Source organism: Equus asinus, chromosome 3 (assembly GCF_041296235.1).
Source record: "Equus asinus isolate D_3611 breed Donkey chromosome 3, EquAss-T2T_v2, whole genome shotgun sequence".
Taxonomy (NCBI): Eukaryota; Metazoa; Chordata; class Mammalia; order Perissodactyla; family Equidae; genus Equus; species Equus asinus.
Window position 1 is genome coordinate 103,782,761 of NC_091792.1, and position 22,087 is coordinate 103,804,847.

At 36.1% G+C, this 22,087-nt stretch overlaps 1 protein-coding gene across 23 annotated transcripts in view; it reads right to left on the reverse strand.

Annotated features, from left to right (window-relative positions):
- MTHFD2L (methylenetetrahydrofolate dehydrogenase (NADP+ dependent) 2 like) overlaps nucleotides 1-22,087 on the reverse strand; it is a 142,555-nt gene that overhangs the window by 86,559 nt on the left and 33,909 nt on the right. For all 23 annotated transcript variants that reach the window (XR_011502190.1, XR_011502191.1, XR_011502189.1 and 20 more), the window contains 2 exons: nucleotides 18,149-18,301; nucleotides 16,845-16,952 (listed from right to left, as the gene is read on the reverse strand). Coding sequence is in view for 17 of the 23 variants with exons in the window: in XM_070505661.1 (XP_070361762.1) it covers nucleotides 16,845-16,952; nucleotides 18,149-18,301 (261 nt within the window). In the remaining 6 variants the exon portion in view is untranslated. The remainder of the gene's footprint in view (nucleotides 1-16,844; nucleotides 16,953-18,148; nucleotides 18,302-22,087) is intronic.

Genomic DNA, 22,087 nt, shown 5'->3' on the forward strand with positions numbered 1-22,087 from the left:
AACAGCAAGATAAGTGCACTAAAAATGGGGCAACGTATTGTGTGAGCTCTGGTGAGAGATTACTTCTGCCTCGTCTGTAGCAGTGCCTCATCTTGAGGAGGTATCGAGGAAGGGTTCCTAAAGGAGGCAATATAGTTTTTTAGGGTCTTAAAGTATAAGCAGGTGTAACCTAATCAGGACAGGAAGAAAAGGGCATTCCAAGCCAAAAGAAGAGCAGGGAAAAATGGACCAACTTTGAAATTATGAGTTCAGGAAATGATGAAGAGGTCTAGGATGTAACAGGAAGTATTCACACATGCTTTAATGAAGTGATGTGTGATAACAGAGGTTAGCAGGCTGATGGATTCCAGTGTTTAAAATGTGAGTGAGACAAAGGCAGTGACGAGGACAGTCAAAGGAAGGACTTGCAGTAAGAACATGGCTGTGTGAGACAGTATCTTCTCTCTTCCCCTCCTGGATAACATACAAATGCTACACAGTTAATGACAACAAAAACTGCACAATCTCCATCTTTAGCAAAACTAGAAGACACATTTAACAGACTCCAAGAACACTTAAGAGTTACCCAGGAGCAGCAGAGTTAGTAGAAACCACATGGGAGAAATGCAGCAAAGAAATGTAGAGAATAAAAAGGCAGCCAGCAGCCCAGATCTCCAAAAACGACTGTAGAAAGATACTTCCTGAATGTGAAGCATTCACGTCAAAACGCAAAATATATCTCTCTTATTTGTAGCAGAGAAAATAGGAACAAAAGCAGAAGCGGCCCTGTTGGACCCAGTACAGTTTACAATGGGTGGTAACACAAAGACATATGCAGAGGAGCCAATTCAAGAGGAAGCAGTTTAACTCTGTGAAAGTGGTGAAGGAGGAATCTGAAGGCTGCCTAGCACCTCCTCCCCAACCCCTAGCAGAAGTATCCCGCCAACAGCAGACCCAAGAAATCAAACCCATTCAATGATAAGAAAATTTCAAAGGAGTTGACACAACATTAATAAAAGGATACTATATAAGGATCAGCCCAGGGGAGTTGTGGGTGCGATGGAACTGTTCTGATTCTAGTGGTAGTTACATAACTATAGGCATTTGTCTAAATTCACGGAACTGTATACCAAGAGTGAATTTTACTACATGCAAATTTTTTAAGTAAATAAAAGGATATGTTTTAAAAGTGGTAGACTCAAAAAAACAAAAGCAAAAAATATTTTTAAAAGAATTTACCAACATACCAATAAACTCAACAGAAAAACGTTATGAAAAAGTTGAACATTATGACCAACCATTATGCCAAAAATTTAAAAACTAAGAATTTAAAGTCACAAAAAAGTGGGGGGAAAAAGACTCAAATCCATACAAATTGACCTATAATGGCCAACACTGAGACATATTTCAGTAAAGGTGCTAGATTTTTAAGTTTAATCTTTTTTTTAATAAAAGAATCCTATGAGCAATCAGGTAAAAATTCAGATTTTTACATCAACTCCAGAAAACAGCAGAGCAATACTTACAAGAGACTCATGTAAAGAAACTGGGAGTCAACGCTTTTATATCCAGTCAAATCCTCCAAGATTAAAGGTTGCAGACAATTTTGAAGATGTAAAAACTCAGGGAATATTGTTCCCATGAGTTTTCTCTGAGGAATTTGCTACAAGATGAACTTTAATGAATCAAAATATATCTGAGGAAACTTGCAAAAGCACCACTGGAGAGTTTTGAATATATTTAATGACAAAACTAAGACAAAAAAAGCTGAGGATTGGAGTGACAGACAAAATGTAACGCTATTTGCTCTGATTATGTAGAAATGGTACAACTAACAAAATTTAAATGGGAAGGGCAAAAATGAGAAAGTTTGCTGATTGTCTAATATCTAATGACTGAAATTGACAGATATCATTTAAAGCTGACCAACCAAATAATAGAAGTATAAGAATATTTAAAAGTATAAGGAAACATACTACAAAGATAATTTTTATTGGTAAATATCAGGTAGGAGACAAAAGAAATGGAATCAGGGAAGAAAAAGGAAACATTTTATAATTTCTTTTATTAGAGTATCAGTGGATACCATATAAAGAAATAGATAACAAAGGGTACTGCGTAAAGTTAAAATTATTAAGGTGGCCACAACCTTCCTAAATATAAGAAAAACCATACACTAAAAAAAATTGTAAGAAATAAATAGAAACCATAAAAACAACAAACAGAGCAGAAACTAATATGACAATTCAGACCATATATTTGTCATAACAATAAATATAAATTTTTGTATCTATTTAAAAGAATAATATTTTCAAATTGGCTCACAAAGCAAAATCTAATTCTAAACTTTATGTAAGACACATCTAAAACAAAGCTGTTTAGAAATGTTGAAAATGAAAGACATATAGCAAATGTATAGCAGGAAAATGGAAAAAAAAAGATGACGTTCTTAAATAGAATAAAGAGGTGCATATTATAATGCAAAGGGGTGACTCAAATGAAGATAGAACAATGATAAATATATAAGCAACAAACAAAAGAGAAATATAATTCATACAGCATAAATTACAGAAGATACAAATAGAAAAAGAAACACGTATTCGCTAAATTTAATTCACCTGTCTAATCCATGACAGATCAAAGATATAGAAAACATAAATAACATAATTAATGCTATATACTCGATTAAAATATATCAAATTCTGAAAGTAGATCATGTATTTCCTTTCATGTACCCAAAGAATATAATTTTAAATGGTAAGATTTTGTCTACTAATAAAATTTTAATTATTAACCACGGACAGTTAGATAAACTACAGATTTTTTTTATCACAACTCTAAAGTTATAATTATTACAAAATCAGGAATTAAAAGTCCCTTCCACTGGAAATTTTTTTTAAATCCTACTTTAATCAATCCTCAGGTCAAAAAAACCCCACAAAACAACACTGAAGAATTTCTAGAAACATTTATACTGAAAGTACTACATACTAGATGCTATAAAATAAAGATAAAGCAAAGCTTAGAGAAAAATTCATAGACAAATTATTTTATCAATAAAAGAGAAATAAGAAAAGAAGTGAATTAATCATTTAACTTAAAAAGTTAGATAAAAAACAATAAAATAAACAAAAGAATTTAGAAAAAGATCAATAAACGAAGTCAAAATTTTTATATTAAATAAATCTAAAAACTGGAATATTATAAGCAATGAGAGAATTCAATAAGTTAGCCAAGTAAAAAATGAATATACAGTAATAAATAGCTTTCATATATAACATGTTATAAGATATAATGAAAGAAAAGACCCTATTATGATAGCAATACAAAAGACAAAATAGTAAGAAATAAATTTAACAAGTTTAGGTGCAAAATCTATATGGTAGGTGAAAATCTCTAGAACACCACCAAAAGATATAAGTAAGACTGAGGAACTAGAAAGATGAACTACGTTCTTGGATAGAAAGACTCAATATTATCAAGATATCAATTCTCCCTATGTTCATTACAAATTTAATACAACTTCAATTAAAAAATTGTAATTTTGCTTTTTTTGGGGAAGGATATAATTTGATTCTAAAGATAATACGGAAAAATAAAAGACAATAACTAGGAAAGCTTTGAAAAGGAAGAACAGAGAGGAACTAGCATTGATAGGAGTCTTTCTCATCTCAGTTAACGGAACCACTTTCTGCCCAGTTACTTAGAGTAAAAGTCTATGGGTCTCCCCTGTTTTTTCTTTCTTTCACTTGCTACGAACCATCAACAAATGTGGAGTATATGTTTAGAACCATCCCAACGCATCAAAATTATGAAGCATCCTCCCATCTCTACCTGAGTATCTCTCCTATATTGAGAAAGGTCCCCTTAGACATTAGCAACCCACTCAAGCATTCTCTAGTTCCAGAGGAGAGCCTCCCAAATCCCCACAAAAACTAAAATCAAAAACAAAACAAAACCAAAACCTCCTACTTCATCAGTACTGATGATTTCAGCAAGGAATTGAAAAATACATAAAAATCCAGTGAGTTGTATATACATATAATTAACAATCTGTAAACTTTTAAGCAAAACAAAAAAATATTGAGATGAATTGCAATCAGCATGGAAAGATCTTTTAGGTAACTCTACTTCCCCTTCAATAATATCTACTTAACTTGCTATTAGTCCTAAGTGAGTTTGGCTAGAGATACCCATGGTAACTATCAAAGTTATATTTAGACTTGATTGATAAGTTTCTGACTATGGGGATATCAAACCATGGAAAGGTAGATCAGATGATGACAGCAAAAGAGAAGTGAACCAAGGGAGTTAAAAGCAAATGTGTTCAAATACCGCCTCAGACCCTTCTGCCTTTGCCCCTTGCTGATGAGCACCTTGATACCGGTTCTGCTCCTGAGAGCTAGCTATTCTGCTAACTATATTCTTATTTAATCTGTGAAAACTCTTGTCATTCCCATTTTCAATTCTGGTGCCCCATTACTTTTCTTCAAGGAATTCTCTGTCTTGCTGTACGTAATCCTTTCTATCTCCTCAACTTTTAACTAGGGTAACCAGTACTAACAAGTTACAGCAGCTACTCAGTAGACTGATCCTCAGATGACTTTTTCCCACGATCAATTTTATCCTCTTATTGTGCATATGATAACAGCCTGGGCGAGGACCTAGCTTTTTTAACTATCACATAGACCCAGATAAAATTTTTTATTAGCAGAGTCTTAAGCAACTTCATTGTGCCCAGGGCTTTACATCATGTTTGTAAGATACACCAAGAATAAAAGACGTAGAACCTATCTCCTAGAGTCATAGGGTCCTGTTAGAACATAATAATTAACTGCTGGGCAGGATCTGCTTCGTACAATATAAAAGTCCACAGTCGATCAAGCATTGTCTCCTGGAAGCCACCTGAGAGTGCTCTAGACTATCATTACTTCTATAATTTATGCAAAATTGCAGATTGTAGCAAAGAGTTGTTGGCAACTAATGCAGAGTGACAATTTGAGGAAAACAATATTTGCTATTTTAAAAAAAAGCTAGAAAAATAACACAATACGTCTCATTTTAGAGCATCATTTTTCTGTTACAATTACTTAGATGGGGAGTTTAATTTGTTGGACATTTCCAAGCTATTCCCTACCTTCATTTATTCAATAATCAAGAAATAATCCCAGAATTATGCTAAGCAATGGCGACACACAATTCTCTACTCTCATATGGAAAAGAGATATATAAATCAGAATTATAATACAGTGTGATAAGTTCCATATTAACGGGAGGTAAAAGTTACAGTGTTGGCACAGAGCATCACTATCTACTGCAGCTGAGAACAGCGTAGTGGCAGTTAAAGGTCTTAGGGATGACAGGCTCTTGATCTGAGTAGGAATTTGTTTGGCTTCTACTTCAATCCCCCTTTAACCATGTTTTTCTCATCCTTTCTCACTGATAAATTAATTTTCCATAAAAACATGAGGAAGGCATATTACTTAGCATAGACTGTTAGAAACTTCTTCCTTACAAGAGCTGACGTCTACCTTTTTGCAACTTTTGCCTTCATTCTAGATCTATCTTCGACAGAAACACAGAACAAGTCTCAACTTGCTTTTCTACAAGGCAGTTCTTCAAATATTTGCTTGTACCTGCATCAGAAGATGAAGCAAGACAGCAAACCAAATAGGAGCGAGAATCTCACATGGAGGGTTTTGCTTTGTCACTTTCCCTACATAAGGGAAAACGGAGTCATTCCCGAAATATTAATTCATACCATGGTCTGGTTTAAAGGAAAAGTCACTGAGGAAATCACAGGAAGGAAAACTCAGTACTCATCAACAGAAGAAACAGCACCCGAAGGAGGAAAGAAGCCTGAGTTCTGTTTTTGGACAAATGCTTCCAGAGGCCTAAAGATTCTGGATTTGAATATGTCTTTCTTTCTCCAAAAACTACTATTGCATCTGTAAGCATAAAACCAAACAAACAAAATAGGTTTCTACAGAGACATTCTCTGTAGAAGCTAAATGGGCAGAGCCAAAACGTATGTGATGTAAATAACCTTCATATGAGAACTTACTACATGTCTAGCACTGTGCTAATACTTTACACATATTAACTCATACAATCTCCACAAAACACTGTCAGAGATATTTCTCATGAGTAGAAACTAACATTATTTTTATTTTATAAGTGAGGAAACATAAGTCCAGTAATTTGTCCAAGGTCATACAAACCATCATAAGAGCCAGAATTCAAACTCATTCAGTCTAGTCTAGTGCCCAAGCTCTCAATCATTTCACTAGACAGGCTCCACGTCGGGTAGAAAGAAAAAGAACTGTTGGGGTTCACAGTTGTGAAATCAGAGTCGGCAAACACTATGCTCTCACTTCTGTCAGCAGACGAGCATTTGTGGGATTATCATCCTGACTCTTTCAGGAAGCCAATGTGGGGTCTTGGATGATACTTCTTTTTCCTGAGGGACAAATTCTGCCCTCAGATCCCACCTGGAACACACTGGTAGTACCGATAACAGAGAATCTAATGACAGAAAACACATGTGCCTCTGACACAACAAGGACAGTTTTAGCTTTAATTTTTACTACTTGTAAAATGATCAACAGATCTATTTCTCAGATCTTAAGATAATATTGCACTCTCTTGACTCCTAAAGTCCATTTACTGTAAGTTTTCTATTTCAACTTCAGCTGCTTTTTGTGGATTAAACTGTTGAAATAATTTTAGATATGGTTACAGAGCACTCAGATCTAAGCCTTCTTTTCATGAGTAAGATGGACCAGGCTTCAATAGCTTTGTATCTGGTCGAGACCTGGCTGATTTGATTTGCTGTTTATCATCCTTCAGTTACCTTCCAAACACCTTGGGCCACTGGGTAGATGACAACTAAGGAATATGATTTCACTTTTAATTAGTCAAATACTGTTTCAAGCTTACTCCTTTTCAATATCTATCTCAAAGTTCTTTTGAGAGAAACAGTATTAGGGAGCACTGATTGAATCCTGACCACCAGTGTGTCTAGATATTTCAAAAATCTGCCGCTGGATTTGACCAAAAATTATTGAATTGAAATCATGGATTCATGTATTCAACAAGACAAGATACAAATGAACAAATACATATATAATAAAATTTTACATAGTAATCATCCTATAAAAAAAGGGTACAGAGTAAGTGAATCTGAGAGCATAAAGAGTAATAGCGGAGGGGCTGTTTTGATAAGGCAGTCAGGGACAGCCTGAGAAGGTAACATCTGAGCAGAAACCCGAAGGAAATAAACTATGTAAATAACTTCAAAAGGAGCATTCCAGACAGAAGGAAAACCATGGGCAAAGACCCTGACACATGAGCATGTATGACATGTTCTAGGAAAGCAAAAGTCAGCGGTGCCTGGAAGGCAGTGATGGTGGGTGAGAAGGTAGGAAACGAGTAAGGAGACACAACCCTGGTCAGATTATGGAAGGTCTTGCATATTATTGTAAGGAACTTGGACTTTATTCTGGTGTTACGTTGTTCTGAGTGTTATGGGAAGCCACGGATGACTGAGATCCACTGGAAAACATACTGCATATGGGAGATGGGACAAGGGTGGATGCATGGAAACTACTTTATAAATTTTACAATGTTCCAAGTGAGAGATAATGGCTGTCTGGATTAGGATCTTATTAGTGGAGGTAGTGAGATCATGGGTATATTTTACACAGATTGTTAATGGATAGGACATGAGGTGTGAGACAGAGGTCAAGGATGGCCTGAGCAACTGGGTGAAGTGATGGTACCACTTCCTAAGATGGGGAAGACTACAGGGAGTAAAACTAGGAGTGAGGATTTGTATGTGGTAAGTTTGAAATGCCTGTTGGCTATCCAAGCAGAGCTGTCAAGTGGACAGTGGCTATATGAGTCTAGAGGACAGGGGGACACAGATGGTATTTAGAGCTATGGGGCTGGAAAGGATCACCTAGAGAATGGTTCTGGAATAAGAAGTGAAGCCCTGGGCTCATTCCAGTGTTTTGAGCAGTTGTCCTCAAGCCTGACCATCTTAGAATGCTCTATGGAGCTTTCTGAAAAATATTCACACTCAGGTCCAACTCATAAAGATTCTGATTTAATTGTTCTGTGTTGGGCTCAGGCAGCTATATTGTCAAAAGCCCCAGGATGATTCTAGTGGGCAGCTGAGGTTGAGAACCACTGGTTCAAAAGTTGGGAAGAAGAGAATGACCCAAAAACAGAGAATGAGAAGAAATGTCTGGTGAGATAAGAGAAATGCATGCCAGTGGTAGCTTTAATTTGGGTTTAAACAATAAAATAAATAGCCCTATAAAATGTGGCCATTTCGTTAAATTAAAAAGCATGTTATGAATATTACTCAGTCTACTACATAGTTTCTCATTTATAAGACCCCTCAGGGGAAATTACTTTTCAGTCTTAATATCAGAAAATGTTTTATTTATCCTGAGCATGTGTTCATTTTTAATCCTAAAGACACTTAATTGGGTAACTAGTTATTTTCTTTCCTGCTAAAAAGCCTCTCAGGATGAAATTAGTGACCCAATCACAGAAAGTATAGTTGAGACTCAGTTAAATAAACTCACCAAACATATATTCCATGCCAGTATATAAAAATCAGGGTGTGTGGCAATGGGAATATATCCGTGAAGATTTAACGATATGCTTATTTCGAATAATAGCCTTATTCTTGGCTCCATTTTAATTCCAAGTCTGGCTTCCTCTTTTTCTTAACTATTTCTCATTTGCTTTGTGTTTTATATATTGCTGTGGCCCACTTTAAATACTTTTTAGAGTAAGTATACTGTAATAACTGATATGTATTGCAGGCTTACTATGTTGGACACTAAATTCTTTATAGGTATTAGCTTGCTTAATCCTCCCAACAGCCTCACATATCTTATCTCACAGGGAAATGCAAGAACAGAATGTGCACTCAGGCAATATGATCAGAGAGCCTATGCTCATTACCACTAGGTTCTCTTGCTCCAGGAGCCAATCTCCACCAATCAAAACTGCAACTATGCTATGAACAACCTGGCAGGGACAAATGAAGCTACACACTTGGAAGCCTTATATTTCTAGGATGGTTTTCCTATTAATAGGGATAAAATGTGTTGAATCACCCACATGAATCAATTCCCCAGGTAACCAAATCCCCCCATAGTACCAAACTGCCAGGTCAGGGTTGGCGGCAGCATACCTGATTGTGAAATGGATTTTACAATTTTCACAATACCTGATTGTGAAATGGATTTTAAGCTATAAAAACCAAACTAAATTTTAAAGCAATCAGATCTCCTAAATCCTAGCAAAAATCAGCTAGCCAGCTCAGCCAGGGGACAAGGGACAAGTGTTAGCATGAGCCAAAGCTCTGCCTTTTCTTTCCTAGTTGTTTTGGCTAAAAGTTGTGTGTATGGCATCTGTTTGCTAAAGCTTTCTAAAATTTTTGCATTTATTTTCTGCTTTCCAAGATTAACAGATGAAAATAAACTGAGGAATCTTACTACAACATCTGATTCTGCAAACATGCTTAAAAGATCATAGACTAATGCTAAATAAGCATTCCCAAGGTGCCTGCATTTGAGAGTGAAAAATGCAGACATCTTCATCCTCTCTGTGGAAAAAGCTAGAACTCTGGGGGTATACTAGTACAAACACAGCAAGTACAGAGATACAATATACCAGATATGAATACAAATATATATATTGTGTTAGGATAAAATAAAACCTTCCAGGGTCAAACACTGAATACTATTACTCTCTCAGAGATTCACAGTGCTGCCTCTATTAAAGGCTATACTACGTTACTATCTTACAGCCTCTGAGAAAGAGCACAGCCAAGTTATATGTTTGATTTTGTTTAACCCAGATTTCCCAAACTTATCTGACCAACTCCTCTCTCTCCTTTTTTTAAAAGATTAAACCCATTTAAGATCCTGTGGCACATCAGTGTTCTAAAGAATACAGCTTATGAATAGCTTATTAAAACTTTCATGATACTCTTGGTCTGCAAAGGATTCATTCATTTATTGAACAAAGACTTTTTGGAAAGCTATCATGCTAGGTGCCGGAGACAAAATGGGAAGATAAACAGATCTGGTCTTTGCTTTTGTGGAGTTAACAGTTCAGTGAGTGTGATGAACATTAATCAAATAATGATGCAAATAAACAATCCTTGCAAACTGATAAAGTCCTGAAAGTCTGCAGAAATATTCACAAAGGGAAACAGAAAAAGACCTCAGAATAAGAAGAGCAACACATTATAAGAACACAAAAACAGCGGAAACCTCAGAGATATTTATTGATCAAACAGAATAGGGCCCACACTCTTTTAAACATTTACTACCTTTATATAATAATACTGCTTGGTATTGACTTGATTTTTTTTTTTTTTGAGGAAGATTAGCCCTGAGCTAACATCTGCCACCAATCCTCCTCTTTTTGCTGAGGAAGACTGGCCCTGAGCTAACATCCATGCCCATCTTCCTCTACCTTATATGTGGGATGCCTACCACAGCATGGCTTGCCCAGCGGGGCCGAGTCCACACCCAGGATCCGAAATGGCAAACCCTGAGCTGCCAAAGCTGAACATGCAAACTTAACTGCAGTGCCACAGGCTGGCCCCTGACTTGACTTTTTAAAGTCATCAAATCATCATTTGTATTTATGATATAAATTATCTATTTCGTAGAGAATGAACATTTTTCTTCCAGATTTTAAATTTTTTAATAACTTCAATTAGAAGATATTTTTAGTTTTGGCTGTGAAGTGGATTTTTTTTGGTTATTTGAAATAAAGAATAGTAACAGAAGGTAAACAATAAAAACATCCCATGGGGCTGGCCCCAAGGCCGAGTGGTTAAGTTCACACACTCCATTTTGGCGGCCTGGGGTTTCGCTGGTTTGGATCCTGGGTGTGGACATGGCACCACTCGTCAGGCCATGCTGAGGGGGCGTCCCACATAGCACAACCAGAGGCACTCACAACTAGAATATACAACCATGTGCTGGGGGAGTTTGGGGAGAATAAGAAGAAAAAAAGGAAGAAGAAGATTGGCAACAGATGTTAGCTCAAGTGCCAATCTTTAAGGAAAAAAAATCCCATTATAGCTGTAACACAAAGTAGACAAAAAAGAGTACAGCATTCACATATAACTATAATTAGAAATCACTCATTCCTTCCTACAGCTAAGTTTTTATTGCAGAAAGCTCTACCTCTCCTTTGCAGCACTTTGCAAAATCGCAATGAGTTACTCATTCATACCTACTAGATTAACGGCTGTCTACTGTAAGCTCAAGAGGACAGGGCAATATCTGATTTAGTCGCCATCGTATTGGCCATGCTTAGTAACAAAGAAATCAGCCCCGCTGCAAAAGGACAGCGTTACATGTCATAACTTAAGAAAAAATAAAAAGTTAGTCTAAACAAAATGATAGATCCTCAATGTTTTACAGGAAAAACACTGTAACTTCTCCCAATTAATGCTTTCAGCAACAACTTCTCCTCCCTGCCCAGTGTCCTGAGGTCTCCTCTCCACTTCCTTATTGTCAGGAGGCACCCTCTTCCCTTGTGATCTGATTCTTGGGAGCAAGGTGAGTCTTAAGTTATACTTTTATATAAACGCCTATAATTTTAAAATATAGGGGAATTAGTGTACAGTGAACACCTAGTTAATTCTCTCCCTCATCCTCTTTCTTCCCACTACACAAGATTCTTTTTCAATAAATGACAATGTCTTACTTTAAATCCCTAGCCTGTGGTCTTATTTTCTACAATACTGGCACAGTCCTTGGTACCTAGGAGACATTAAATAAACTTTTATTGATGGACTGACTAGTTGCATTATTACAGGCCAAGCCCTGTGCTAAATTTCAGAGATACAAAAAGCCTAAGACAAAATATTTGTTATTGAGAAGTTCACATTTACCATGTGAGGGTAGGAAAGGGGAACAGGTAGGCAATCAATATGCAATAGGATTAATATTGTGATGGCAGCATATACAATGTGCAAAAGTTAGAAGATTTGAACCGCATCTTGAAAGATGGGTGGGACATGAGAGGACAGTAGGAGAGTGATGGGAAAGAGCATTCCATGCACAGGACACAGGGTGTACAATGGCACGGAGGCATGGAAGAGATGGTGTGTTTGGAGAGCAGTGTGCAATGGAGCTTCAGCATAAGGTACCAGGGAGAAAGTGACAGGAGGAATAGCTGAAGAGGCAGAGTGGAGCAGACCACAATATCCTTATGAGTGATGCCTTGAACAATCAGGCTTACAGACATTAGAAAAAGGATGCTTTGTGCTGGTAGTAAAACAAATGCCTAGCACTCTGAGGTCATGTGAAAAGAGAGAAAATGAAAAGGAAAGAGAAAGATTTGGACTTCACTGTACATTTTAAGTAATGTTTAACGTCACTTTCAACAGTGGAACAGTCCCAGCTGTCTGATGTAAGAAAACATATTTTCCAAGTACAGTGCTTTCCAGATAATAAGCTGGCTGAATTTAAGAGACATTGAAAATGAAACAGTACTTTCATTATTTATTAAGTTTAGAGAATGAGACCAGAATAAGCATTTGTTCTTTTTTATTGCTTTCCACTATGAAAACTCAAAGGTGTAATTCAGAAAAGTCTAACCAACATGGAGGCATCATAAAACATAATATCCCTAACATCTTATCATGAGTACTTCTAATTTACAGGTAGTGGGAGGAGAGGGGCAGAGACTAAATGCCTGCCATCCTCTCTGCTGCAGTGTGACAATCGTTCATTTCGCAGAGGAAGCAAACATCTGACTCCGCTCACCACCACCAAGACTCAGAGTCTCAGTCCCGGTGGCGTGATCCTTTGTGTACTCTTGCATTCCTAGGTATTCCTACTTGGCTCCTCCGTTTGAAACCTGAGAGTGCCTGGCCCAACCTGGCCCTGAGCTGAGCTTAATCACACATACCACCCATATCACGTTGTACTACCTGGAACATCCACTGCTGTATTACTACCTGAAGGCACCTCCTGTAAGTGGGAGAGAAAACTCCCAGGCTGCCAAAAATTTTCATTTTCACTACTGGAGCAAATTTTCACAAAGGAAAGGCATTCTACTTGCAAAATTTCTTGTGATTTTCCATTTAGATAGGATGCCCCTAGAATAAAAAAAAAAGTTGCAGCAGCAGGGCAGCTAGAGGGCCAAAGCTGAACACCAATGCAGAAGCAGTGCTTTGAGAAAACACAGCGTCCAAAGATGAACGGTGAAAATGCAGACTGTCAACTTCTGGAAACAGAAGACTAAGTCTTTTTCACCACTGTACCCCACAATGTTTCATAGGGAATAAGTACTGAATGCATATTGGCTGAATGAAATCAAGAACATCCCTGGGCCCATAGGACTCTAAGTAAATTCAGTAACTTGCTGATCCTTTCAAAATACTCTTTAAAAAAGTCCCAGCATCAATGCCACTGCAATGATACCACAACCTTTTAGTTAAAGGAGGAGCATGTAGCCCCATGCTGTAGCTATTTAGGGGGATCTACTTAGATGAGATGTTCTATAGAAGAATATAGATACGCAGAAAGGAACCTACTTTAAAAGAATTTAAAATAAAATCAGATTCTGTATTCCTTTGATGACAATTAATAATCACAATGCCTTGGTCATTATGGCACTTTGTTATCCTGAAGGAAAAAAACTGTTTTGGAGAAACTGAAGAACTTTCCTCTTGCTTCCTCACAGTAAAGCTAAAAATAAAGACACTGTGCTAAAGCCAATGGTATTCGGTTTTCATTCTGAAAGAAGGTGAAACTGGGTAGGTTACTATATATAAAGAAGTTAAAAGAATACAAAGTGATCTATAGGTCATCACAATGGTACTCAAACATCCTAATAAGTAGTGGGGCTGATGAGAAGAGACTCTCCACTGTCGATCTCTTTATCCATCAGTTAATCACGGGCTTCCCTAAGCAAATGGAATGTTTGCTTAGGGCTGCCAAATTTTATTTTGTGCCACTGACTATTTATAATTTAAGTCACTCATACTTGTATATCATGCCTTGTCCACCACCACCACCAAGACTATAAGACCTTGGAGGTCAGGAACCATCTCTCACCTACTCTCTCTAAACTACACAGTGGCTCAAATGCCATGTCCTCTACAAAGCCTTCCATGATGACATTCCTCCACAGCAGGTGCTCTCCCTGCAGCATCCTGCTGTGTTGAGTACCAGCACTTCCCCTTTAACTCAAGATTTTAGCACAATCTCAGTCCTCTAAATAATTTCAGCCTCTTAAGGAATTAAAAGAAGTTCTTTCTCAAAAAATAGCTGGCATTCATGTCCAAAATAATCAAAACTAAAAGCTAGCCATGAGTAGACACATATTAATCAAGCTAAATTACAGTATGATCATTTTTCTTCTAGCGCAATTATCTTTGGCTTTAAGATACAAATGAATCATTGGGGTTCTGAATCTCCTCTGGCAAAGAAACACAAGTGGGAGCTGAATGCTCAACATTGTGAGTGCCATCAGAACAAGCTCTATAGATGTGAATTTGCTAAGTTAATACTCCTTCATTATCTCCATTAGCTAACAGCGCACGTGTAGTCACTGCACATAATTAACTGCTCTAACAAACATGGACGTTTGAGATATTTCCTATAGACTCCAAATCTTCAGTAAGCAGCTCTCAACAATTCATTATATTAAGCATGCATGTCACCACACTCCTATTAAATATGCATGAGAACAAACACCATCCATGTTGCAAACTGTCCAACATCATCTTTAATGTAATTTACTACCTTTTAGATACTGTAATTATAATGGCACCCAGGTGCCACTATAATAAATATAAATTTAACTACCTGACTTGTAAATTACCAGTATTATAACTAATTCCACTTTCATTGAATTTTTAACATGCATTCAAGTGAGAATATTTTATGACACAAAGCATAAAATATTTATAAAGTTAATATGTTTTATGACATTGAAATGTCTAATTTAAAATCACATAAAGAGTGTTCGCTTCAGCAGCACATATACTAAAATTGTATAAAGAAGGGGTAAATTAATTTTCTTACACTGAGGTATTTTATAGACAAATAATTCAAAATTGAAATTTATCAAGAAATTAGCATGCAACATATTGATATGTACAAAAAAGTGCAATGGAAAGTATGATTTGTTGCAGTATGATGTCCTATTTCTAATCAAATACTTTATAGACTTTACAAATTCTACATGTATGCAAACTATTATAACAAAGACTAGATTTGATGCAAAAAAGAGCAAAAATAAAACTCACCAGAAAACGAAAATAAAATTTCAAATTAAGGCAAAAAATAAAATGCATCATTAACCTCAGATCATGTTACTCTAAACGTTATGGTTAGTATGGCCACAGGTTATTAACTTAAGCATAATAATGAAAATAAGAGAAATAGCCACAGTTTACATGTACCAAGGGCTTACTTCACTTACTGTGTCAGGCACTGTAATCAGTGCTTTACATTTATATCTCCTTTAGTTTTCACAATAACCCAGTGAAGGAGATGTTAATATTATCTGCACTTCACAGATGAGGGAAGTGGAGGTTTACACAGATTAAACGACTTGTCCAAGGGCTCGGCAGGAGAGTGGTCTGACTCCAAGCCTATCCTCCTAACCACACAGGCAGCACCCAGCTCCCAGCTCTGGATCTACTAGTTCCGTGTGTGGCCTTGGGTAAATCACCTGAAGTCTCTAAAGCTCATTTTCTTTAACTGCAAAATGTGAATAATATTAATATATGCCAGAATTACTGACAACTAAATAATACAGTTTATAAGAAAGTACTGTGCAAGTTGTGGAGCTACATAATACTGCCTGTTATGTTATTGATGAGATAAGAAAATAAAATGTTGAAAATAAAGAAAAACTGCTTATTGGCTCTTGGTCAAAATTTTCCAACAAAAATGGTATACCTAGGTAAACTTTCATGGTTGTTCATCTTGCTTAACATAGAAAGCATTACATAAAGGCAAATAAAGCATTATCTTTATTATATCCTAAGAGACAGATAGACAAGCACTAATAAATTAAGTTAGAAGTGAATAGTAAAACTAGAAATGCAACTTTGTAGATAGTTACCGTGAAAACTACCACCAAATTCACACCACCAGATTTGGCCTTTCAAAGATCTCTTCAAAACTAAGGCTTTTTAAAGTTGCCTGGATTCACTACCAGGCCCTAATTTACTATGATCCACAAACACATTCTGATTTCTGGCAATATTTAAATCCTTAGGCCTAGGAAGGAAAAATAATATTCAAAACTCACTATTCATTATTTTGGATAAGGGATATGTTATCATTGGGCTTATTTTTCCACAGAGCTTTGTGGCTTAGAAAATTATTTCACATGCGTTATGTCAACCAAGATCCTAATAGTTAAAAGAGGTATTTGAAAATTTGAGATCAGGAAACTGGAATTCATCAAGGTTAATAATGATAAGAAATCCATATATCTATACATCGGTGTTTTGTGTGTGTGTATGTGTGTGTGTGTGTATCAGCATGCAGATGTCCATCAACATGTGATTTTTGTCTATCTAGTGGCTTTCCACTTTCTTAATGTCTATATTGTTAATGACTTTTAAAAAGTATATATAGCCAAAAGAAAAAAGAGGAACAAAAGTGCCACATATTTCCAGTAATTCCTCTATTGACTTTCAAGGTCCTCATGTCATTAGGTGAAGAATAAGGGAACCTTTAATTGCATAAACCCACAAATATGCTAAGTCACATTTTCAGACATCTTTACGTGATGACTTTAAGAAGTAAGAAAATTGTAGGAGTATATAGAATCTCCAAGGTCCCACTTACCTCCTGGCCGTTCGTGTTCTCCATCAGTGTGTAAAAGCATGGCAATGGGCATCCCTACATTCTTCGATCTTCCAGCCACAACCACATTTTTCCCAAATGTTTCAATTCCTTAAAAATGCAGAGTTTGATTTAAATGAAAAATCAACAACAAGAAGCAAATTAAACATTTGAATGGCCAACTGAAACTTCTATAAAAACTTCTAATTAAATTTGGATTATTGTGTGGCTTATCTATAATGTGCCCACATTCATTATTTATAAATATTTCTTTTTACACTTCTCGGATTTGTCGCTTCCTCTCTGATTATGTCCTCATTAGAAAACCACAAACATTTTCAAGTTGCCATTAAATTACTTTTAAACACTGAGATTTACATGAAGAATTAGAAGTGCAGAGACTTAAAATATATTAACTACTAATTATAAAATAAGCAAAGTACAATGTCAAGCTTAATTGGCAATCAAACTTTGAGCAAATCTGGAACAAAATGAAGTGGGGAAAAAAGTATTTTTCACAAAGCTCATGTACTTTACTCCACAGGAGAGTGCTTTAGAGAAGTACTAACCTTAGAAACTTAGAAAAGTATGAAAGATAACACACTTTACCTCTTTGGGGCATAGTTTCTTCATAAGTAAAATGAAGAAGTTAAAATTAAGGTTTTTCCAAGTACTAACATTCTAAGAGGATGACACTAGGATCTGCTTTCCCTTGGAACTTTTCTCTCTTAGTTAGAAAACAGCAAATTCGAAAGGAGAAGATGCTGCCAGAAATGGAAGTGACAGTGATGGAGGCAGGAGAGTCATCCATATAAAAGACAATGTGGATCAATGAAAGTAGAGAGAAACATCTCTACACATCTCAGGGGTCTGTGACAGCATTACAGTATTAGAGCACAATTCAAAGATAAATATTTATAACGAGATCCTGGGTCATTAGAGATGGTTCAAATATGTTCTTCACATTTTGTTTTTAAAGATAAGAAAAAATATAATACATTGTGGAAAATGTACATCAAAATACATTAAGTTTATAGTTTAAAAGTAGAGAGACAAACCTACTATTCGGAAAATTCACTCCCTACATGGTGCAAGAGCAGTTACCTGTAATCTGGCACATGTTCCTCATTTTATTTTATTTTGGATTATTGTTTGACTTCTATAACTTTCCATCTTTCTACAGTCTGAAGTTTTATGGCTTATCATTTTCTTTCACCCAATACCACTGAGAAGGTTCCATCAAGGCAGCGCACAAATGCTCAGTCTGGCTCTGCGCGCCCCTGTCCTGTGCACTGCAAGTTACCAACCTGCTCGTTTGATTATTTCCCAGACAGCACTGGCAGTGGCGGGCATGAGAGAATGCTGGTCAAGGCACAGTCTTCCAATATTGATAATATGAAACCCATCAACATCTTTTTCAGGGGCAATGCCATTGCATACCGTTCGCTCATCCACATGGTCTGAAAAGTAAATAAAATTGGTCTAATTTTACAATTGTTCTTTATTTGGAAGTCTGGAAAATGAAATGTGAAGACCTACAGCTAGATCACTTAAGATTCAGCTTGAGTAAAGGTGTAAAGTCATGACTCTGTTCCTTTTCTTGCCAATGGCTGTAACTAACTGCTGTAAGAATATGCAAGGAGAGGGCCGGAAGTGGCTGGAGTGGTGAAAGGGAAAAATCTGAGAAATAAAACAATACCAGTGAGATCTGCAAACAGTCAGGTGATAAGTCTTTGCCTCAGTAAGTTTGCATATTTAAATCTATGTTTTTCCTATACAAGACATTTCCACAATTAGGTTTCTATTAAATATTTCTAGCTTTACAGATTAAAAGGGCTTTGTTAATATTAAAAATAGTCATAACATCATTAGTGTCTAGTTTCCTCCCAAATGACATAACAAAAAAGCAAATATAAAACACGAACACACACACGCCACACATATATACACACACGCGTGTGTCATTTCCCTAAAGCACTAGCACATTGAAATCCAAAATATCATTACGGTTTCCTATACGAAAGGAAAAGAACATAACTTAAGTAAAGAACTAATCAAATGAGATAGGAGACGCCCATCACCTCACTTTGAAAAGCAGTAAGTATAGAAATAGAAAATAGGCTCTTACTATTCTGTGCAGAGTAGCTTAGGTTACCTTAAACCCAACAATTAACCCTTGTGCCTAAAATAATAAAATAAAAGTACATTTGTTACATAAAAGTTTCTTTGTTCATTACATAATGGATGTCATTTAGACATAATTTTTTAAAACATTATCAAAGCCCAAGTTCAAATTGTTTTCAAGGAGTTATGCCTTGTCCTAGATCTTTTGTATTCTAAAAGTGACACTACTGCCATCTTACTTTAAATAGACCCAATTTGCCATCATTAGACTACCAAAGTCCTTTACATATATAAAAGTAGTAATTTGAATCATATTCAGATAGAATCATATTCATCTGGGTCTTTGGAAAGTCTCTCCAGTCAATAGGTTTCCACTTTCAATAACTGTATTCATTCTATAATGTTCTAGCAGAGCCTCCATCTATTTTCTCTGAAGTTAGAAGATGATTATAAAGGTTCTAGTAAAACTTCTTTAAAATTTTATGTTTAATTTACTATTTGAGGACCAAAATAGTGGTTCCTTTTTTAATCTGGATGATGATGGTGGTGATTATAGTGATGATTTATTTTTTAGACATCTACCCACTCATGCAAAAGCTTCATGCCATGGATATTTTTTACAATAAAATCAAAAGTTTCGTAATGAAAAGAAAAATAACTATATTTGAAATCTCCCTATTGAACTAGGACTTAAATTAGTTCATTTCTAAGTTCAAATTTGGCTAATATATGTATGGGTTGGCCATTGATTGAAAGAATTCAAAAAGCTCTTTTGTAAATTTTGAGAGCCATCATCTCACCAATAAGCCTGGGCTACACTGAATTTTGCCATCCACTGGTCTGTACTGTTCCATTCACTGAAAATAACGTTAAGTTGTAACAAATAATTCAACTCACACAACAGCTGAAACACTCCGGAAGAAATATAAGCATCTGAAAATTTGGAGGCAAGCATGAGAGACTGGTAATTACAGACCTGTCCTCTTACGTACTTCTTAAACTACAACGCAGTTCACAACTCAGGTCACCATTTCGTAACAGTTCTGTCTCAAGCTAATTAAGTAATAGTTTAAAAGACAGATGTGTGGACACACAAAAGGTGTTATGTAGAGAACACATGAAAACCAATTATTCATGTACTGGTTATTTAGACTAAAAGAGAAAGAGCCTACATGAGTACTAAAAATGTTAAGATCATAAAAATCTAGGAAACCAATTCATACACTATTTTTATGTAACTCTATATTATCTCAGGACTGGATTAAATCTCACATACACCCTATGCCAGGAGAGCTGTAACTTTTATTATGTAATGCACAGTGTATGGCAATAATATGAATTAGTGTCTCTTACATTTAAATAGGGCTTTGCAACACTCATGTTACCATCACAAAGTCTTCCCCTTTAATATTCACAGTTACTGGGGACTAAGGTAGAAAAGATATTATAATCTTAATTTTAAAGATGAAGCTCAAAAATTTGAGACTCATCCAATCTCAAACCACTACTGTGAGAAGACTCCAGAATTCAAATCCACATCTTTTTACCCTAAAACCAGTTTTTCCTTCTGTATTACAAAAAAGTCATAAATATTAATCATCTTGACTACCATGCAAAAATCAAAATCAGAGAGGGCCCCTCATCTCTTTTTTTTGTTGCTGAGGAAGATTTGCCCTGAGCTAACATCTGTTGCCCATCTTCCTCTTCCAGTATGTTAGCAGCCATCACAGCATGGCCACTGACACATAAGTGGTGTAGGTCCATGCCCAGGAACCAAGCCCAGGCTGCTGAAGTGGAGCATGCCAAACTTAATCACTAGGGAAGTAGGGTTGGACCTCCTCATCTCTTTTAATCAAGACATTTGATAATCCTAAAATATCTCAAGGAATATACTGTTTCTTCTAGGCCTCCAAATACAACACTATTCCTAGATTAACTAATACGTGTCTAAACACATGCAAAAAAAGGCATCAAATGTTTTACAACCAATACTACCTTTTGTTATATGAGTAAGAGAAATAAATACATTTTATGTTTTTGACTGACTCCTAATGAAAGTCGCCTGATGTCCTACCCCTGGGGCCCATCACTTGAAGAAAAGAAACAATCATGAGACTCAATAGCACCAATTGTTTCACAATGGTTATAAAACATTTCTGATTCAAAGAATACACTGGCAAACAACTAATCTATTAAGATCCTACTCAGATGAATGAGAAACCTGGCATTATTCACTTTGTGTGTGTTTTTCCTCTATATTTAAGATCACGAGAAGTCATTAAATCAAGCTGGAAGAAAAAAGTCATCAAATTAAATTCATAACATCGCAATAGAACAGCTCAGGGAGTGCCTTAAGGAACTACACTGTAGAACTACAAGACAGAATATATATTTTTGTGATTTATCTATAACACAGATAAGTGCCTTTGGACAGGAACAGAAAAAAAAGGAACAAATTACGGGTTTATTTGCCACCCAAGGATTTTTACATTACTGTTTAAATGTACCTCTTTTCACTTACTCAGTTCCTGTTGTATAAGTGCAAGCTCATTAGCCTAGTAAATAATATATGCTGTAGCTCAATACATCTTTTTCCTATAGTTTCCTCTCTCCAAGTGCTCCACCCCTTTTCCAATCGTCATCACACATTCTTAAATCTAGTCCCACCAAACTGTGTCCCATTCCCAAGCCCTAATCATTAATTTTTGCATTTCAGTGCTATTGCTCATAATTATTTTCCCATTACTAATTCCTTCCTTTTGGTTCTTTCATACCTTATTCATTCTTCAATAGATTGATCCATTTCCACCTGTTCCCTCATCACAAATTGCAATGATACTTTTTTCTCTTCTGTTCTCCCACTGAACTGCTATAAAAAGTACTTAGCAGATTAGTTCAGTTAATTGATCATATTATTCAATTATCTCTCTCACCTATGAGTGTGACCTTTTAGGGCACAGACCTTGTCTTATTAAACCGATTCACTCATAGCCTTCTCCATCTCAGTTGATGGCAATTTCACTCTTCTGTGCTACTTGCCAAAAAAACCTGGAGTCATCCTGAATGCCTCATTTTCTTTCACATATAACATCCAATCAACTGGAAAACCTGTTGGCTCTTCC